The 21,427-nt window shown below is 38.3% G+C and overlaps 4 protein-coding genes across 4 annotated transcripts; 3 read left to right on the forward strand and 1 right to left on the reverse strand.

Annotated features, from left to right (window-relative positions):
* Nucleotides 1-1,907: 1,907 nt before the first annotated feature.
* zgc:112437 (claudin-4) lies at nucleotides 1,908-3,840 on the reverse strand. The gene has a single exon (XM_012852801.3). The coding sequence runs from the start codon at nucleotides 3,644-3,646 to the stop codon at nucleotides 3,014-3,016; it is 633 nt and encodes a 210-aa protein (XP_012708255.2). The 5' UTR covers nucleotides 3,647-3,840; the 3' UTR covers nucleotides 1,908-3,013.
* Nucleotides 3,841-5,738: 1,898 nt separating this feature from the next.
* cldnd (claudin d) lies at nucleotides 5,739-6,561 on the forward strand. Its single transcript, XM_012852800.3, has one exon. It carries the CDS (start codon nucleotides 5,802-5,804, stop codon nucleotides 6,432-6,434), a length of 633 nt encoding a protein of 210 aa, XP_012708254.2. The 5' UTR covers nucleotides 5,739-5,801; the 3' UTR covers nucleotides 6,435-6,561.
* Nucleotides 6,562-9,154: 2,593 nt separating this feature from the next.
* Nucleotides 9,155-10,988, forward strand: LOC105917870 (claudin-4). Its single transcript, XM_012852804.3, has one exon. The coding sequence runs from the start codon at nucleotides 9,316-9,318 to the stop codon at nucleotides 9,871-9,873; it is 558 nt and encodes a 185-aa protein (XP_012708258.1). The 5' UTR covers nucleotides 9,155-9,315; the 3' UTR covers nucleotides 9,874-10,988.
* Nucleotides 10,989-18,612: 7,624 nt separating this feature from the next.
* Nucleotides 18,613-19,807, forward strand: LOC105917869 (claudin-4). Its single transcript, XM_021310761.2, has one exon. It carries the CDS (start codon nucleotides 18,712-18,714, stop codon nucleotides 19,336-19,338), a length of 627 nt encoding a protein of 208 aa, XP_021166436.2. The 5' UTR covers nucleotides 18,613-18,711; the 3' UTR covers nucleotides 19,339-19,807.
* Nucleotides 19,808-21,427: the final 1,620 nt, after the last annotated feature.

The raw sequence follows: 21,427 nt of genomic DNA on the forward strand, positions 1-21,427 counted from the left end.
AAAGTGAAAATGGTTCTCCTTGTGATAAGATGCTGAGGAACCTCCTGGGAATTTACTGTAACTGGCTGAGATGTTTGCCGTGCTGTGATAGACTGCTTCTGTACTGACACGGGGATTTAGAGTTTCTTTCTTTAGTAAATGGATGTCTCCCACGGAGACAACAGAGGGCTGCATAGGCTTGAATCCATGTTGCCAAGGAACACTTTCATGTGTTTTAAAGTATGCAGATTTTCACCTCACTCAGTGAGAGAACATCTGCCAAGCCAAGGAGGATGCAATGTTTTAAACCTCTTTAAAGTGGTCATATCATGCTTTTAAACCCTTCCTTTTCACATTTAAATAATTCAGTTGTTGTTTTTCCAAAGTGGAACAGCAATGCTTTGGTCTGAATTACCTGTTACTGAAGTTCCAAAGGCTCCTCCTTTAGCTCTGTTGTAAAGTGCTTCTGAGAACAACTCGTTTTGGTACTGTCTCTTTAAATTTCCATTTAAAGAGACAGTACCAAAACAAGAAATTTAACGAGATAACACCCCAACCTCCTTAATGTTGCTGAGTGTTACACTCCACCCTTTTCGGACATTTCTGTAGTATGCCACGGGATGGTGTAATGAATTGTGTGGGTTAGAACACCCAACAACCAAACATTTTCATTTATCTACTCATAGCTTTGATATCCTTCAGCTTGGACTACAAAATGACAGCTAGAAATTAAATCTATGGGCTTTCAAAATTGGTAAGCTGGAAGTTCATCACCTTTTTTGCAGTTCAGCAGCAAATACCGTGGCATTATTGTTCAAAGACAGATTGAAAAATGTGATCCAAAAATAGAATAGAAAGATATCTATGCAGTACTTGGAGAGACTAAATTCAACTTTATTGAACTTGTAGAGACTCCAAGTACACAATAAAATTCATTTACGGGCTAAAAAGGCATGTCTGTGCATCATTTCCTCTGCATTGATTACTGTAACTCCTCAAACATCCCTCCATAAACTACAACTGGAATTTAGCTGCTCACATTATTACTAAAACCCTCTCAAGGCCATCAACAACCTTGCTCAAAGCCTATCAGTTCAAAAGTGCATACTCTCTGTGATTGCTGGTATATAGTTACTTTTATTGTTTGTTGTTTTATCTTTATTGTTCTAATTGTTTACCACAGTGACCTTGAGCGACCTGAAAGGCGCTTTTTAAGTAAAATATATTATTATTATTATGATTATTATTATTAAAAAGGGGGATTTTGCATGATATGTCCTCTTTAATGTTTCAGATACATTTCTTAGAAAAATGAAAAGAAAAAGGTTTTCTTTAATATCAATCCTCAACTTTTACTGTTAATTACTGACTTTGCTTTTAAACTTGTTAGAAAATGCACTTATATAATTCTAATGACAAAGTATATCCTCGTGTTTCACAAATGTTTCTCTTTTTTGTATTTCACTTTAATTAAAAAAAGCTGTATGACAAAATAAGAGTTCCACATGAGTTTTTTGAAATGCCACCGTCTTATCTGTTGAAATAGACGTGCGGTATCAGTTAAACTCAAAACCACAACATTTTTTGTCATCATGTTGCTTAGCTGTCTGTACAGCACTACACTACAGATACAGAACAAGGCAAGAAACTTGAAACGTCCTGAAGAAATTTAAGAGGCGTCTGCCGCTTGTTGCATGCTTCTCAGACCAGAGAAAATGGTTCCGTGGGTGAACTGGTTTATTATTAGAAAGTGAGACACCAGGTATAATCAGTGGTCGGTCACCAACCTTCTTGAAACAGAGAGCTACTTCATTGGTGTTGTGTCATACTGGGCTACCAGTATTGTCCTTTGAACTAGAAGAGTCAGAGTTAATCGTAACTTTATGTAAAATAAACACATTTGTCGCGCTTTGTTATAGATATTGTTGTTTTTAAATTAATATAAATGTAAGTGTCAAACAGGAAGAGTAACATAAAATAAATTTTTAGATGCAGCTCCACATGTGATCCCTGGGGTCTGCATGGTACCCCCTGATGTAGATGATGATCCAACATTTCAGACTGTATAATGTCAAAGATATACTTGTTTTATTATAGCAAACATTTGCCCTTAATTATGGAAAAAACATTTTTCCCCTCAAAACTTTCTGACTTTTCCACATCAGAAAACAACTTTTTTCTCAAAAATTTGAAATTAATCTGAAAATGTATGTGAAAATTTACTGATTCGAGGCCAATAATTTATTTTCTATCCACAGAGGCCATAATACAATTTCTTTGCTTTTTGAGAACAAGAACAAGACTTTCATAATATTAGGTATACAAGACTAAAGAACTAAAGAACGTTACAATAATAAGTTGAGAATAAAGTCACACAGTTGTTTGCACAATTGTTTCAAAATCCTGACACTAAAAATAAATCCTTATTTGTGAAACCGATATAAAAGTATAGCTTTACATGAGGCTCAGCATTCCATATTTTTACTTAGGGAGAAGACTGCTCTTTTTTTGGATTTTATTCTGGAAATTTCCAAAAAAGGACAAATCTGTACTTTTGTTGAACTGCAGTCTTGGCCATAAATGGGTCTCGCTTTGAATATCCCTTCTCTAAAAAAACAAAAACAAAACGCTTCCTTAGTTTAATTTTTATGGACCACATTTTGGGGGAATTTGTTTTTTGTGAACCAGTGCAGGAGAAACCTGCTGATTAAAAGGTAAAATAGTTTTACTCCAAAATCCTTTTCAAGTTTTAATAAAAAGAATATGTGCCACATTTTTTTTTAGATAAAATGTGTTTATTTTAATAAAAAAAAAGAATAAAACTGTAAAATACATCTTCAATAAAAAAAACAAGTGCTGCAAAAAAAGGAAGCAGTTACTAAAGCTTAACATTTCATGAGTTAATCCATCTATCAGAAAGCCAATCCATGTTAGTCGAAGAATATTAGTCAAAATTCAAATCCCTTTATGAAAAGAGACCTGTTTGTTCAGTCATTTCCTCCTTGGCAAGCGATGCTTTCTACTGGTCAGCAGCTCAGATGAACTCCTTCCCTGTTGTTGTGGATTTTGGTGCAGAGTATTTTACTCCGTTGTAGCGCTCTCGTCCTGGTGGGCACTGACAGCACAGGAGAGCCCCACCGATCAGCAAAAGTCCTGCTGCTCCCCAGCCGACATACAGACAGGCACCCAGCTCCCTCCTTTGAGAATCAGGAATCAGGGGGTTGTAAAAGTCCTTGACTATGGTGTTGGCTGGCAGAGACACGGTCACAAGGCACAGAGCCCCGCTCAGGAGGAAGAAAACCCCTGCAGAGATGCACACTCTGGCTTTGGCTGTCTCATCCTCGATGCAGGTGGTGCATTTGCCGCCGACCACAGACAACAGAACGCCGAAAAAAGAAAAGAGGATGGCGATGACGATCATGGCCCGAGCCGCCTGGAGGTCTGGAGGCAGAGCCAGGAGGGAGTCGTAGACCTTGCATTGCATCTGGCCCGTGCTCTGGACCACACAGCTCATCCACAGGCCTTCCCAGATGGTCTGAGCCACAACAATGTTGTTCCCAATGAAAGCAGAGACCTTCCACAGGGGCAGCGCACAGACCACGATGCTTCCTATCCACCCGAGCATGGCCAGAGCAACTCCCAGAATCTGCAGACCTAAAGATGCCATTTCTGTCAGGTTTCTCTCCGTCTCTGCTCCTCGGCTGGCCCCCAACTGAAAGTTTGCCTGCTGCTAAAAAGCTTTATATGAGCCTGCTGGGGTGGGCTCTGGCGTCTGGCTCAACTGTTCACATAGAAACATCAATCATGCTTTGAGCCAAGAGGTTGTTCCCCTCACAGAATGAGGCCCTTCAGTGCCCCAAAGCTCGGAGAAGAAGAAGAAAGGAAAAAAAAAATAAAATCAAACTACAGCCTGCATATAAAAGAACACAAAAATTCTTTTTTAGAAAGGCATCAAAGTGTTTGTAAAACAAATGCAACAGTAAAAGCTTATTAAGGAAGACAACCCCTAAAATGGATGCTATGTTATTCAGACTGCGAAGTAAAACAACATACCAGGACTTATTATATATTTTTGCCCTGCCTCTGTTGATTAAATTGGCAGCATTATTATAAAAAAGCTGTGGCTAAAATCTTAATGTCTTTTAAGTTAGGGTTCATCCTATTCCTTAGTGTAATATTTATGTCTATTTTTACTAAATGCATGAGGCTCTTGTGATGCATCTTATTTTCATAGGATAAGGGTTTGTCTTTTCCAAGAAAATAATTGCAACATTGCCGCCAGTCAAAATAGACTCATAAATAGAGTCATTGTTTATCTGTAGACATTTTGATATTTATGGCATGCAGCTAATGAAAACCCAGAATCCCATTTCTCTCAGCTTTTAAATATTTCATATTAACAACCTTTTTTAAACTAAATGCTATGTTATGGCATGCTGTTCATAAAATGCTGTCCCTAACATAAAAATGAAAAGTTTAGTAGAAGGAAAAAAACATGTTACAAGTTATGGTAGCAGTCTGGAGAGGACTGTGAAAGCCAAAACAATGAATTTTAGGGGAGATCCCTAAGGTTTGGACTGCAGCTGAATTCAGGGCTTTAAGTGGCACTAAGCACTGATGTATCCAGTGCATGGACTACAATCTTTGTATTGGTTGTAGGTAAGTCACTCCTGGAGTATAGGAAATGTCAGCAGTGTCTTATCTAAGTCAAGTACCAATACCTGCTTTAGCATTAATGGCCGTAATATCACTCTTTTGATGGGCCAGCAAATTCCCCTGACCTAAACTTCAACCAGACCCAACGAGACAGATGATCTGAAGGCTGTTATTAAAGCAAGCTGGGCTTCCATTAGACATAAGCAGTGCCACAGACTTATCTCCTCTATGCCACAACGCATCGATGAAGATGATACGATTAATGCTGAAGGAGCATCATTTAAGAAGTACGTACATTTACTGTACAGTGTTTTCAAATGCTTTATGTCATTTTCAGATTTTCTGAGAAGCCATTATTTTTGTTTTTCCATCAGCTATAAGCCACAATCTTCCAAAATGTATAGAAATAAACACTTTAACTATATCCCTGTGTGCAGTGGATCAATATAAGATTCAAATTTTGAACTTAATTACTGAATTCAATTAACTGTTTGATGATACTCTTGTATTGATTTGCAATAAATCCATTCTATTTGTTTTTATTTTATGTGAAATTTTTGGACTTTTACATTTGGGCAATGCTATATTATTATGAATAATCCTTCCTTCTTTTAATGAACTAAATAAAAGAAACATCCCCTTTTGGCTCTTGATTTAAGTTGCTATCTATCTATTTAAGATGTATGCAAGTTTAGTGCAAATTTAATACATAATGTCATATTTAGAGATGAAAAAATATATTTTTAATGCTTACAAACAAGCAAGATTAAAATTGTTATCCACATGAATCTAAAACAGAATAATCACCTCAATGTTTTTAAACATAGATTAACACCTTTTAATTGCAACATTATATCTTGATCTAGTTTTATTCACATTTACCTGTAGATGAAAGCAGATGCGAATCAGCAGAGTGAAAACAAGCAAAGCCCATCCAGCATGTCTGCAGAGGCTCGCTGACTGATGTGTTCAGGTGGAACCACTCAGCCTGATTGCTTCCCAGCCCGATCAAAGGTGTTTTCACTCTGGGCAGGCCTAAACAGCCAATCAGATACGCCCCTCAGTCTTCCTTTTAGATACAAAAAGCTGCAGGTGAGGACTGGCTGCATCATCCGTCCTTGGTGCAGCTGACTTGGCGTTGAACATTTGGTGCAGCCGAAGCAAAGATGGCATCTGCAGGTCTCCACATCTTTGGCATCTTCCTGGCAAGTCTTGGTTTTGTCGGCGATATCATCATCTGTGCCCTGCCGATGTGGAAGGTGTCTGCCTTTGTTGGGAACAACATTGTGACGGCCCAGATCTTCTGGGAGGGCCTGTGGATGAACTGTGTGAAGCAGAGCACCGGCCAGATGCAGTGCAAGGTTTATGACTCCATGCTGGCTCTGCCTCAAGACCTACAAGCTGCCCGGGCCCTGGTCGTGATCTCGATCCTCGTGGCTTTCCTGGGAATCCTGCTTGCTGTCGTAGGAGGAAAGTGCACCAACTGCATTGAAGATGAACTTGCCAAGAGCCGAGTAGCCATCGCTGCAGGTGTGTTCTTCATTGTTGCCGGTATCCTGTGCCTTATCCCGGTGTCTTGGTCTGCCAACGAGATCATCAGAACCTTCTACAACCCCGTCATGATCGACGCCCAGAAGAGGGAGCTCGGCGCAGCCCTGTTCATCGGCTGGGGATCAGCAAGCCTCCTGATCGTCGGGGGAGCTCTCCTCTGCTGTCAGTGCCGGCGGCAGAAGGATGGCCGCTACTCTGTGAGATATTCTGCCCCACGCACAGCAGCCAGCGCAGGAGCCTATGTTTGAAATGCTCAGACTGTACCACGAAAATCTGCACTTGCAATATTATGGAAACTGGACTGAACTCCAATCCAGGGTTTTAATGATCTTAACTTTTTACTGCTTTTTTAATAAAACTCTCTTCCACATTCTTTGAAAGTCTGTCTAGATCTTGTTTCGGGGGGGCTTTCAGTGAGTCCAAACTTGCAAATGTGGTTCTCTCAGCTTATTATACTAACTAGTTTACAGTGGGAGCTCAACAGCCTGGTCTATAGTCCAGGAAAAATTTAAACTCCCTTGAGGTCTTGCTGGGGTTGTGCTGATTTCAGAAAATGTGGTTTGACACCACTGTAACAGAGTCTAATAACTAGAAACCAGGCCAAAACGGCACCACACATTTCCATAGTTTAAAAAGCCAGACTTTTATCTCCAAACTGAAATGTGTGTAAAGTGCTGCATGGTAAATTTAAGGGTTGGTGATGACTGTAAAACTATAATGGGGAGCATTTTCACAGTTGGATGGTGGAACAGCCTGGTCCCCAGAGAGTTTCTGCAGTCCAGAATTTCACAACTTCTTGCATAGCACTAAAACATATTTGCTATTGACTGAAAATGCCACAATCCTTTTGAAACATTTCAAATGACCTGTGTTGTGGCAGCAACTGAGTTTGACAGTTGAGCAAAAATGTAGGGAGTCTGAAGTTGAGGAAGAATGAGGTTACAGAGAAGACCAAGAAGGAAATGTCTGTACTAATCTACAAAAACACATTTGTTCTCCAAGGGCTCCAAAGGGAGGGCAATGGCAATATTCTGTTGCTGCAGCCCTGTTTCGGGAATTATTACACATTGAACTTTTGACACATCAGGGCAGAACATTCTTCTTGTGTGCCGTCAGACAGCTATAGTGTGAATGGTGTGAAACAGCCATTATTACCACTCTGAAGTATGCTGCAGTGGGGGGACTTCCATGAGGTTCTGCTCTTGAAATTCTTGATAAATGAGAAATGCCCTGCCAGAAAACTGCTCTGGTTCTTGCCACATTAAGCAAAAAACATCTGTTGCTAAAGGAGCATTAAGCAATGTTTTTTTTTTTTTTACATGGAAATAAAACTGTAAAGAACTGAAGATATCTTTGTAAATGGAATATGGCATGACATCACACACCGTTTGTGTTCTCCAGTTTCTTGTTTACAAATAACGCCAGCCGTTCATGTGTGTACATCCATGTGATTAGCTGCTACTCAGAGCTTAACGGTACACCTGAGGTCGATGCCGCCAGCCTCTTTCTCTGCTTCAGGTGTTCCTGCGCTGGTCAGAATGGGTTTGAAAAATGCCCGTGCAGTTGCACTTTTGCTCAGTTGATTTATTTTATTTCAAGAACATGGACTTCATAAATGAACTCTGCCTTGTGAATTTTACTTTTATCAGCACACCAAAACACTCGGGTCGTGGTGGAGGTCTTGCTGTGGTTTTTAAAAACCACTTTATTTGCAAGTCAGTGAGCACTGGACCATACTTTTCTTTTGAACTACAGTTGACTAAGGTTGGTCATTTAAATATATTCTATTGTATTTTAGTTAACCGGCCACCTGGGCCAGCGGCCTCTTTTCTTACAGATTTTTCTGACTTCTTCCATTATTAAGCTGGACAGATTTGGCGATTTTTATATTCATGTGGATGATGATACTTGCCAAAATGCTTCTGAATTTTGCAAACATCACTGAATCTTTTAACTTCACTCAGCGTGTCTCTGGTCCTACGCACAGGCAGGCCGTTGAGGCTCTGTCGTCCTCTGACAGTAATTTGATTTATGTGTTTTTAACAGCCATGTTAAATCTGTTGCTCATTCCTGTTTTTTTTTTCCATCTCAGGAACATTGCTAAGATTAAATCTGTGGTTTCTAAAAAAGAGAAGGAGATGCTTGTTCATGCTTTGATTTCTTCCTATCTGATTGCAATGTACTGTACACGTCTAATCAAATCCTTCATGGACAGACTGCACGTTGCTCAGAATGCAGCTGCAAGGCTTTTGTCTAAAACCAACAGGAGCTCACACTTTACTCCTGTACATAAGGCTCTTCATTGGCTTCTGATTTGTTTTAGAGTACATCTTACAATTTTAACCATTACAGACCTTTGCATGGCCAAGCTCCATCTTACATCCAGGATCTGTTGCATTGACACATTTCTGGTCGCTCTCTGAGGTCTTCGGGTCAACACCTTTTAATGAAAAGGTCCTCACAACTGCTCCCTGTAAAATCAAGAATGAGGTATAATCGAATATAATTCTTCTATGCTCATATAAAGCTATTATTGGCACTGGTCCAGCCTATCTTGGGATCTTATGACAACCTGCAACTTTACCACAAATCTTTGCTCCCGCGTTGCAGGCTGCTCCAGAACTGAAGGAGCTACCTCTGTTTTCAGGCCTTTGTCCCGTGAAACCAGCTCCAAAGGCTGTTCAAAAGACACACAAAAAGCTGTATTATTTTTTTGAATTTCATTTTCTCACATCTATTTCTTTTTTCTTATTTGGCTTCTGTCTTTAAATTGATTTCACACGCCGTGTATTGTTTAATCCTGATGTGTGTCACACGTTTGTGAACATGACCGTTTTGTTGGCGAATCTCTCAGCATGTTGTTGACATGGAATCTGTTTTGCTGAGAGCTTCCCTGAACTATTCAGGTTGAGCAGGAATCAGGACACGAAACCCGATCTACAAACTTGCAAGTCCCCTCCCAGCTGCTGTTCTCATACCTGCACTGCAGAAACAAACAGAAACACGACAACCCGCAACATTCATAGCCGTGTGAAATCTCGCTGCAAAATGACTTTTTGGGCAACGCAAGGTTGACTTTCTTGTGTTATTTTTATTTTTTACTTTTTGACAAACATTCGTCTTGACACGATGCAGACCCAGTTCGTCGGGTTTTGCTTAGCAGTTACCGGCTTCATGGGAACCATTCTCATCTGTGCTCTCCCTATGTGGAAGGTGACGCCATTCGTTGGAGCGAACATCGTCACTGCTCAGGTGTTTTGGGAAGGTCTGTGGATGAACTGCGTGATCCAGAGCACAGGCCACCTACAGTGCAAAGCCTATGACTCCGTCCTCGCCTTGCCTCAGGACCTGCAGGGCTCCCGGGCCCTTGTCTGCGTTTCCCTCGGTGTCAGCGTGGTGGCCATCGGGCTCAGCGTGGTCGGGGTTCGGTGCACCAACTTCTGTCGGTATGACAGGCTGACTAAAACTAACATCGGCATAGGTGGAGGCGTGGTGTTTATCATTGCAGGGGTCCTGTGCATCATTCCTGTCAGCTGGTCGGCTCACACCATCATCACAGGATTTTACAGCCCCTTAGCCACAGAGCAGAGGAGGGGGGAACTGGGAGCTTCCATCTACATTGGCTGGGTGTCTGGGGCTCTGCTTGTCATCGGAGGAGGGATACTGACGGGTAGCTACAGATGCTGAGGAGGGGCAGAAGAAGAAGAATGGACTGCACTGTGCCATCCATCCTAAACATGCTGTTCATTTACATATAAAACAGCCTCTGTTAATTAAGATTCACTTTACCTGGTAACGCCTCTGATTGAAGCTCTATTTTTTGCCTTTTATTTCAAATTGCAATTGTACTAATTTGACAATTTTCTAAAGATTGTATAAACAGTAACAAGAGAACTGCACAAATGCAGTGCATGAAGGAAAAAAAAAGTTTTACGCATTTTATTGTTGTATGTTGTAAAAAAAAAAGCATGAAGTCTTCTAATATATTTGTGTAAAGTTTGTTTGGAGGAATTTAAGAATCACAAAATTCTGAATACTGACAATGTTTTTAGCATTTGTTGTGCTTGTCATATATTATATACATTTTGTGATGTTATGTTGAGTCATATTGTTTTAAACAGCTGTCTTTCTAACTGCTTGTCAAGTCTTAATGTGAAAGTTGTACTTTTTAGTTGACCTTTTTTGGTATTACAAAAATTTGACGTTTTGCAAATCTGCAGTTTACACAGACGAAACATTATTTTTGTATGCTGTGAATAAATTTTTGGTATATTTCTATTTCTAACCCGTGTGGCATATTGTTCTTGTTTTTAAAAGACAGACTTCTTATTGTTTTTTTTTTTTTTTCATTTACTAATTAGGACAAAATTTAATTTTAATATTAGATCCTGGCAGATCTCAGGTTTTTTCCTCCCAAAAAATCATTTTAGTTAATTCTGATTTCTGAACTCCAATTTCACAAGTAAGGCATTCAAAATATGTATTTCTAGACTTTCTTCTGTGAGGAGTGATTAATATTTATATTAAAAGCAGATCAGATGTCACATTGTATGTCAGAGAGCAGCCATTTTTTTTAAAACCAAAACAAAATGATTGTAGAGCTGACATTTTAAATTGCCTTTATCATTATAAAACAGCAGCCTGTATGGCTAAAAGGTTAAAATTTCCAAAGGATTTAACAGAAAGACCCTCAGCATTCCTGTTTTCTGTTGAGAGGCCCGTCCTCTCTCAGTCTGAATAAGCTTAAGATAAGATAAGATAGGCTTTATTGATCTCACTTTGAAGAAATTCACTTGTCACATCAGCTCAATAGTCAGGAGAAGGTGCCAAAAGTAGGAAAGGGTGCATCAGTTATATACAGTGTATATCAAATGTGTTGTCGAGTTGTAGACAACACAGTTTCATTTATATACCTTCTCATAATATCCCTGTGTTTCATCTGACTTCTATTTAAATACTTTTTAAATACTTTTTAATGCTTTCCAGTGGCGGATGTCGGGTCTTTCTCTCTAACATCACTGACCCAGAGATCATTTTGACCCACTGGCACATACCTTTGTTGCTGATTAGGTAAAATAATTTATGACTAGATCAAGCTAAATTTGGAGAATTTCTATGTCCATACTCAGATATTTTATTTGTAAAGACTCAAACACTGGGCGTCTGTGGACGTGTTTTGTTCTGATTATTTTAATTTTATTTTAACAGTGTTTGCACTTTCCAAGAAAATGTAATCATTTAGCCAAAACGTTCAGCTCAAAGTGCTGAAAGTCAGAAGTGGGCAGCTAATTTGATCTACTCTAAAAAACCCATCTAGCAATCAACAGACTCACTGCCGGGTTGGTAAAAGTGCTCCATTACTTTATTAGAGTTGCAAGTAAAACTTACAAGCGACCAACTTACTGACAAGTTGTTCTCATAGATACAAAAGGTTTAAGATCAGATAAGATAAGATAGTCTTTATTGATCTCACATTAGAGAAATTCACTTGTCACATTGGCTCATAAGAGAAGGTGCAAAGGTAGGAAAGGTGCATCAGTTATATACAGTGAATCTTCATATATACAGTGGATCAAAGAAAAAGAGAAAAATAAGAATAAAAATACAAAAAGAAATAGGAATGGGCATATGATGTCTTATTTACATTCACAGTGATATACATCCTCTCTCAGCACCTGACTTCTTAATAAGAAGTCAGGTACTTTTTATAAACATTTTACATTCTTAAAATGCATATGTTTACATACATTATCTTAGAATTTGGTTGAATTGCCTTTGAAATTGTATCATTTGGCTCACACACACACTTTTTTCACTATACATACAATTTTTCCATCAGTCTTTAAAGGAGCATTGTGCAAGCTACAGGTTAACTATATATATTCTTTTTTCTTTGCTTCAACATGCCCGACATGTAAAATTAGTTTTCCTCTATGTACTGCAGTTGCCTCTATAGCCTCCATTAATCAGATCATAAGAGAGTGATTTGGGTCTTATTCTCTGGCCGTGCGTGTTGGTGTGATGCACTGCACGCTCTTGTTCACCCTGCTACTTTGTTGAGGTTCCACCACCATTGACACTTTAAGTGAGACAACACGGAGTAACTTTAATATGTAAACATTTCTTGGATCAAAAGATCTTCCACCTTTAAAGAAAAGACCTGTGCAGCCGCAGCATCAGATGCTTTTCTTCTTCTCCCATGCGTGCACAACACCGGTGTAATTTCAACTTATCTCCAGAGGGGGTCAAACTTCTACAAAACTCTGGGACTGCTATATTTTCTTTTTATTAATTAAAAATGAAACAACTATCCTTGAAAAAAGGTCAAAATAAATAAAATTCTGAATTAAAAGGAGCAAAAGGAGACTAAACTTATGTTGGCCCCTATACACAAAAAAATTAAATAGAAAACACTAACTCAGAGGTCCCTTGGTAACACAGAGAAAACCTACTCAAAAGATCAAGATACATAACAAAACATAATCTTAGAAAACATAATCTTCATTTTCTTTGTTGCTTAAGAGTGTTTTGTGTTTGTACCAACATAATGATAATTTTCTACAGAGCTACCATAGAGTTTCTACTAAGATATGGCATCACCAGCTGGTTTGGTAATTTGACAGTAAAAACAAAGACCCAGATCTTAAATTTAGTAGAGACATCAAGTAAAATAATGGGAATGGCTCCTCCTCTGTCTCCAAAGGAACTTATTGAGCAGTCCATCCTCAGACAAACAGATACAATCTTATCTGACTCCTCTCATGTGCTTCACTCTGAGTTTGTGCTGCTGAACTCTGGAAGAAGGTACAGGACACCCTTATGCAAACATAACAGATTTAAACATTCATTCATCCCATTGTCCATAAAACTTGCTAATTAGCGCATGGTGTGGGTGGAAAAGATTAAAAGGGGAAGTGCTAGGACACGCAGGTAGTCGTATCTATGACCTCTTATGATCTATAGCAGCAAACTGGGAGGGCAGTGGTGTTTCAACTTAGTTTCTTTTAAAGGTTGATTTGCATGGTTTTAATTATTGTTTTAATTGAACTGTGATTTATGAACTGTTTATATTTATTATTTTATTATTATTTGTATAAAATATTTATTTTATCAGTAATTGAATATTTGGTGCAGTGCAGCTGATCCTTGTATCCGAGGCAAATTTCTCTCAAGGGAGACTAATAAAGATACTTTGACTTATAAATAAATTATCAGTGTGAAGGTCATTCCACAAACTAAAACCTTTAACTGAAATACATATTTCCATCAGCACAGTTCTACATAATTTTTCTTCTCTTTTTTTTTCTTCGAAGAGCTCAGTTTCTTTTAAATTACATTTACTTTCCCTTTTCATAAATCTGGTTTAAATGTTATTTGGTAACATTTTCTTATGAGCTTTATACATAAATTTTAAAATACAAATTTCAATCAACTCATTCATTTTCAGTAAATTTAACTGTATAAATATTGGGGTTGTATGATCTCTATGTCCACTTCCACTAATAACTTTCACAGCTCTTTTCTGTAAGAGGAAGTTTGAATTTATGTATGTTTTACAGGTACTATCCCACATTTCCACACAATAAGTCAGACATGGTAAATCAATGAGTTGCACATTATATACAAAGCCTTTTTGTTCAAAGTTTTCTTGATCTTATTTATTACAGCAATAGTTTTAGGTATTTTACCTTTTATATGATTTATATAAGGTTCCCATGAGAAATGCTCATCAATAGGAACACCCAAAAACATAATTTCTTTTGTTTTTTTGTACTTCAAATTCTTCAACATACAGTTGGTCATCAACACACTTTCTGCTGCTGCGAAATATCATAAACTTTGTTATACCAATATTTAAGGACATTCTGTTTCCAATAAACCAATTAAAAAAATCTGTTTTAACAACCTCTAACTTTTTTAACATTTTCTCCAGAATAAAAATAAGTTGTATCATCTGTAAATATTTAGAATGAACCAAAATAATTTAGAAATAATAGCAATATCATTAATATACATAAGGAATAGTAGGGGTTCTTGTGGTACCCCACAACTAATATTTTGTACAATAGATTTTGTGTTACTAATCTCTACAAATTGCCTTCTATTTTTTTAAATAATAGAAGGCAATAACTACCCATTCATGTCCCACTCCTCTAATACCATAATTGTATACCTCCTTTGAGATGGGCACAGCAAAATAATGACACCTTTGTCCTTATCCTATTTTGTAAATAGTCTAGACTCTAGAGCTTTCATTAGGGTACCTCTACATTTGGAAGCCATTTTTGCACCCAGTGTTTTACTTCCTGACTAATCCCTTGAGATGTTGCTGCAGTATTTCCACATAGTATCCTTTCAAGACAGAGTTGCAGATTTACTCAATTTAAGTGAGTCTTAAAACAGCTTTTGGTTTAGTTATTGATGCGTAAAGGTTTATCATTATCTTGCGTGCTCGTTTCTTTGGGCATGCATATCCAGGAGGCTTATTCCTATAGTCATCTCTGCTTGCATGTCCATCTCTAACTAAGTCATCCCTGTTTCTGGGTCATATAATAGCTGTTCTCCTGGTCTATTAATGCCAGCGGCAACACTAGCAGGAATGGGTCATTTCTACTTGGATTTCAACCAACCCCTACCCACAGGAACCCTGAGGGGAAGGTGTCTCATAAAAAGTCTTAAACATTTGCAACTCAATTATTTGTAAATACCTACAGTATTTTTTTTTCTTTTTATGTTTTAAACTTGATCTCACTGTACAGTAATAATTTACTTTTTGTGAAAATGCATGCTTCCATCTAACTGTCACCTTGCTGCTAGTGCACCTGAATTTCCTCAGACGGACAACAAAGAATATTATTTTATTCTATAAATATATATATAGGGCAGTGAATGAAGAAAATTCCAGAGGCAAATAGTAAGCGCAGCAAATTAATTCAATATTCCATAAGATCGTTTCACTTGATGGTACAACCACCACATTTAGCACAAATTAAGTATGGCACCTTTTTCTTTCTTTTTTTTTTTTTTTTTTTTTTTAGAAAAGCACAACGTAACTGAAAATTCAAGATGGCCACCAGTTTTAAAGATGGGTGTCTCATAAAATGGGGGGGAAAAACAGTTTGCAGTGTAAAATGTGTATAAATAAAAACATGCTATTTAACATCCAAATGTTACATAATGTATTTTGACTAGAATTTTTTTTTTTTTTATAAAATTCCAAAATGGACAGCACTTTTTAAAATGGAAGCCATTGCATGACTCAAAATCAGTACTATCTGAGTGTAAGCTATCAAGTGAAGGAATGTTGGCTTACTCTTTCTTCTCTGCTAAGTGTGCACAATGCAAACCGAAAGCCCTGCTCAGGTCTGGCAGGTTTTTTTGGATGACCCTTCCACCAATTGTCCAGAGTTCTTAGCAGTTGACAAAATGTGGCTGCAAGGCCGAATGCTGAGGGTGATGCAAATGCCATCGCTTCAGCCTCAAGTGTACACAGATGTGTGCATGCAAATGTAAGGACGAAATGATTGACTAATCCGCCACATCTCTTCCTCCTCCATATGCTATTTTCTTCTCATTTTTTCAGAGATGTAGACAGTAAGTTCATATCATCCTACAAATGAGTGTAATTATTTGTCTAACAAACCAGCCTACCCCAGATTAGTAGTACCACATCTTATGCTGTTGAAATGCAACGTACACAGTACTACAGTAACTGCGCACGTCTCTATTAAAAGCACCGCTAAGAATGTTTTGTCATGTAACTCCTGTCATATCTTCATAGTTTTCAATAACTCTGATTTTGTAAATGCAGGATTGGATTTTTCATACTGAAAATACTGGCATTGCCTCAAAGTAGAGTCAGGAGCACTAGAGCTTAGTGTGCTTAATGATCAACAGTGTTGACCATCAAGCAGAAAGTGATCACCTGGCAGCTCCAGAAGTAGATAATGAAATTGCACACATGGTGCTGCCTGCTGCTGTTCAACACCCCCCAGCAGAGCTGGGTGAATATATAGAATAGTAAAAGAAACAAAAAACATTCAGAGCTTTGAAAGATGATGTTTTTCATGACCTACATGCCCCCCAGGACACTCTTTGGACACCCCTAATCTATCAAGAACCATGTGATCTGTGGAATCTCGGTGGGTGTCCTGTGAGGGAGAGAATGGGATGTTTTCCTCACGGGACTTTGACGTTGGACAACCTGCAGATCGTCCTCAGATAATTTTATCTGAGCTGAGGTGTCATACCATCTGCCGATTGTTCTTTGAAGTCTCCTAAACATTAAAACTCTTTCAAAGGAGAGAAGTGGCTGTTCTATGTCCACGTCTGCGGGGAGGTTTGGCCTTTGGAATATGGTCAGCACCTCTTGTAAGGAAAATTGTATTCTCTTTAATGAAGAATATGAAATGTTAATAAAATAAAAACTTGTGTTACACAAAAGCTGTTTTATATTGCTATTTTATATAAACTGTGTTTTCAGTGCACTTGAAACTCTGCCTGAACAGCTTCAACATACGTTGCACTTTACTGAGGCAGATTCTAACCATATCTGCTGTACATCAGCAGAGAATGAGACCCAATGATGTCATGCAGTAGTTTGTCTCCTGCTGTTTTGAACACATGGGTGTGACATTTGCCCGTCAGCTCTTTGTTCTGCTGATTTCTGTTCTGCTAACCATTTTTCGACAAAAGGGTGGAGCTGGAGAGGCGGAAGTGAAACGTCACCATCATTTCAGCTAAGGGAGTGACCTAATGAATAAAGGATTTCATGCATTTTGAAAGCAGTTTCAATGGAATATGAACCCATGTGTCTCAGTATTGTAGTTTCAGGTTGTGTTGTGCGTTGTTTTCATTTCCGTTTGATGATAAAATACTCAGATATTTCCTGTTTTTCATTCAAAATGTTATTGAATGTCGATTGAAAGTTCTATATGTTTTAATGTTATGTTAAATGACATATGATGTACGAGTTTCTTGTTTGTAGTTCCTCAACATGTTCTAAACCCCAAAAACCTTCATATTGTTCATACGCTGATTTCATATTTGAAAAAGGATTCTTTTTCATATTTGTATCTATTAGGTAAAATAAAAACCAAATGGTTTATCAGGAGCTTGTGTTCTTATGCCTCTATCAGTTTTGTATTTGTATTTGCCCCATGAAAGCCAAATTCAGTTTTTGTCTTTTGCCTCTTAAATGTTTTAGATGAAATGCACTTTATCATTAGACAAAGTTAAACTGTGTAACTATAAAAAGTAGGTTTTGAATGATTTCACTTATTAAGTGAAAAAAGCTATCTAAAACCACCTTTCCTTATGTAAAAAGTTATTGTTAATTTTCTAAGTTTCTCTTGCCACACCCAGGCCTGAATACTGCCAGACATACAGAATGAAGAATCCATTTAAATTTAATCTGCCAGGCAACATGAAGTTGGCTAAAAGATCTTGAAAAGGAACACGTATTTCCCCAATGTTAATAAATTTGAGAATAAATTATAAAAACTTTACCTTTATTAGTCTGAAAACAGTGGCTGTACAGAGCAATTAACACAGAAAACCTACAATAGTAGAGATTCCGCCCAGGAGTGGTTTGTCTGTCAAAACTGCTGTGAGAGCAACATTTAAATGAGACAAAAAGGCAGAAACAGAAGAAATCTGCAAAAGATAATTACGTATTCACAGCACTGTCTTTGGAGTGTTTATTAGAGAAAGTATTACTTTAGCCCAAAAAATGAGAGATTTGATTTAGGGCTATAGTCTTTTTTTATGTGAACAGAATAAAATACCAACAGAAACTTTTGTCTGATTTGGTTACATTGTGCCGGATGTGACCTTAATGAAGAGTGAGATAAGGCTTCCAGCCAGAGGTGACGTGCATGCTCAAATTCCTGCAAGTTATCACATTGAGTATCGATTAGACATGCAAATTATCTTGAAATGTTCTACCAGGAAACAACTTTTGAGTGTTTTGTATTGTGTACTTGTATATAACCGGCTCTCGTGTCACTAGATGTGTTTAAAATGTGATTTATTTAATTAAAAGACAGACTGCAACAGTTTGTGCAGAATAAACAAGGAGCTGAGACTGAAACTGGGATGGTAGCAGTGTGGCTGCATTCTTTTTCTTCCATCGGTCACCTGGTGTCTCTCTATTGGCAAATTTAGCTTCAACTGTATTTTTATTCCAGAGTTGTTTTTTTGAAAATGTCAAAATGAAATGAAATCAGCAGAACCAACAAGACAGTGTCCTGAGATCACCCAGTTTGACTCTTCTTTTTTGGGTACTTCCCTGATTTTCTTTCATTTCACCTTCAAAACCATGCTGTTTGTCGCTGTAAAGATCCGGTTTGGCAAGTATACTCAGAAACCAGTTTCAACTCACAGCCAACACTAACTCCTCCTCTGACCTCTTGTCTGACATTAAAACCAGCAACCACAGCCACTACCCCATCAGCTCGCAACAACCACGTTCCTCAAGCCCTCGGCAAGACACGACTGCTTTCCTGCAAGCAAGAGCGCTCCAACATGGTGGCCGGAGGAAGACAGATCCTCGGTATGGCTTTGGCCCTTATCGGCTTCCTGGGGACCATCATCGTCTGCGGCCTCCCCACCTGGAAAGTCACGGCTTTCATCGGCGCCAACATCGTCACCTCTCAGATCATATGGGAGGGTTTGTGGATGAACTGCGTGACTCAGAGCACGGGCCAGATGCAGTGCAAGGTTTACGATTCCCTTCTGGAGTTGCCTCAAGACCTGCAGGCCGCCAGAGCCCTGGTGGTCATTTCCATCATCGTTTCAGTCATCGGGATCATGATGGGCATAGTGGGCGGCAAGTGCACCAACTTCATACCAGATGAAGTCCGAAAGAGCAAAGTGGCCGTCGCTGCAGGTATCATCTTTCTCATCGCGGGCGTCTTGCTCCTCATCCCGGTTTGCTGGACTGCCAACACAATCATTCGGGACTTCTACAACCCAACTCTGATAAACGCTCAGAAGAGGGAACTGGGGGCCTCCCTCTACATCGGCTGGGGCGCTTCTGGGCTTCTCTTCATCGGCGGTGGGCTCCTCTGCAGCTCCTGCCCCCCCAAGGACGACGACTACGACGTTAGGTACTCCAAGGCTCAGTCCGCGGTCAGCAAAGCCTACGTTTAGACGGGTGAAGATGAAACAAGACAAGATTTTATGAAAGCCTTACGTCCGACTGGTGAAGATGAGCCAAGTTATAGCAGGTGAAATATTGTGAAGAAACAGACAGAAACTTTGGCAGCAAGAATGAGTAGAACATCTGTTGTAGTTTTTAAAGGTTCATGATATGTGGGAGTCATTTATTTTGAGAAATATGCAGCCATTTGATTCTGACTTTATAAACACATATAAATACATAAACATAGAGACATTGTTTTTTTTTTATGATAAAACGTCACATTCTATGTTTTATCCTATGTTCTTGTATCCAGTTGTTTTTTTTTTCAATGTATAACTCACAACATTTGTACAGACCAATCTCTAATTATATAAAAGCTGATCCTGATTTTTAACTATTATGTCTTTGTGAATTCAACTGCACATTATTTGATTTTTTTTTTTTCACTCTGTATAATTAAAACTAAAGTCAAGTGTTCTGGCTGCCTTTTTTCTTTTAAAGTGTTGCCAATGCCCTCAGTAACACAAACATTTGTGGTAAAAACCTCAGTACATTTTGTTTTGCTTGTGAACATGAAGGAATCTCCACAAACAGGTTGCGGGACAATGATCCCTGCCTGCTAGATAAAAACAGCCTAGCAAAAACAAGACAGAATGACAGCGCTGTTTTCATGGGGGATTCTTTGCTTGTAGTTTATCGGTTTGTGAATAATTGTGAAATAAATTAAAACAAAAAATGTTACATCTGGAAAAAATCCTTGGGTCATTTACTTACTTTTAATTAGTTTTGAAAGAATCATAATGCCACAAAAGCAAACAAAAAAAGCAAACAAAACAAACAATAGTTTGTCTCCATCACAATTTTAAAAAGAGTTTAAATAAGAAAGAATAAAAAATAAGAAAATGTGTGCCAGTTTGGAAAATAGATCTAAGGTTTGAAAAGTAGGGACCTGTTTAAGTGTTTCAACATGAAGCATTTAAGACATGATAAACAGGCTCTTCCTCATGAACTCAACTATGCAATTAGCTGATAAGGAGATCTAAAAAAAAAAAAAAATCACATATTTTCAGAATGAGTCATGCCAGTAAGCCTCCGTTGTGATGATTCAAGCAGATAAATTTAGGCCCAAAACTACTGATACCCAAATTATTATTTTAATTTTACCAACATGTTCCTTTTGACAAGAAGTAATCTGAACATTTTAGTGTGGCCCCTCCAGATTCCTGATTTGAACCTATAACTTAGGACCTGATCTTCAAAGAAGAAGCACTAAATTTTGTTGGCAGAAAAAAAAATTGTGGGTGCAAGAAGCGGGGGTGTTGTAGGTAATTTTCAAAGATTGGGTCCGCAATGGATAAATTAGGCAAAACCAATTCAATTCGTCCCATTTAAATGATTAAATTGCGGGTGCTGCTGGCAGTTTGAAAGCTGCTGTAAAAGAAAGACGAGGTTCTAAGCAATGTTTCATTTTCTGAATGCAAGCCACGTAATTTCTCCAGACACCCAGGACGCACAAAACCGTTGTTTTAATGAATGCAAAACTTCTGCTATTTAACTTTTTTGTTTTTTTAAAGACAATATTAGTTATTATCATAAAAAAATGAATGAAAACAAATTATCAGAAAAAGTTCTGCAAAAACTGTTCAGTTAGATAACGATAAAACAGAAGAAAAAACTTTCATTTTACTTCTAATTTTCTCAGTTTAATAAGGAACATATTATAGCTGACAAATCAGATTGACATAGCCAATGAAATCAAATGTGACAGCTAAGTGGAGCTTCTCCCACCTCTGTTGACTGAAAACCTCCCGCCGGACGTTGGAGGTTATAATGATAATAACTATAAGAAAAAATACCATAGATAGATCTGTCCAGGGTGGAACCGCCTCTCGCCCATTGATTGCTGCAGAGCCCCCACCTCTACCAACTCCTCACAACAGCTACTTAACCCAAAATATTGCAAACCAAGGTAGCCCCGAAATAATTTAATGCAATGTAACTGTACTTCAACAGCTGGATATAGGCACCAGCCCTTTCCTTTGCTCTTTTCTGGGATGGAGGACGCATCTATCCCTGTGTTGCTCCTTCTTGGTCTCC

Source organism: Fundulus heteroclitus, chromosome 11 (genome assembly GCF_011125445.2).
Source record: "Fundulus heteroclitus isolate FHET01 chromosome 11, MU-UCD_Fhet_4.1, whole genome shotgun sequence".
NCBI lineage: Eukaryota > Metazoa > Chordata > Actinopteri > Cyprinodontiformes > Fundulidae > Fundulus > Fundulus heteroclitus.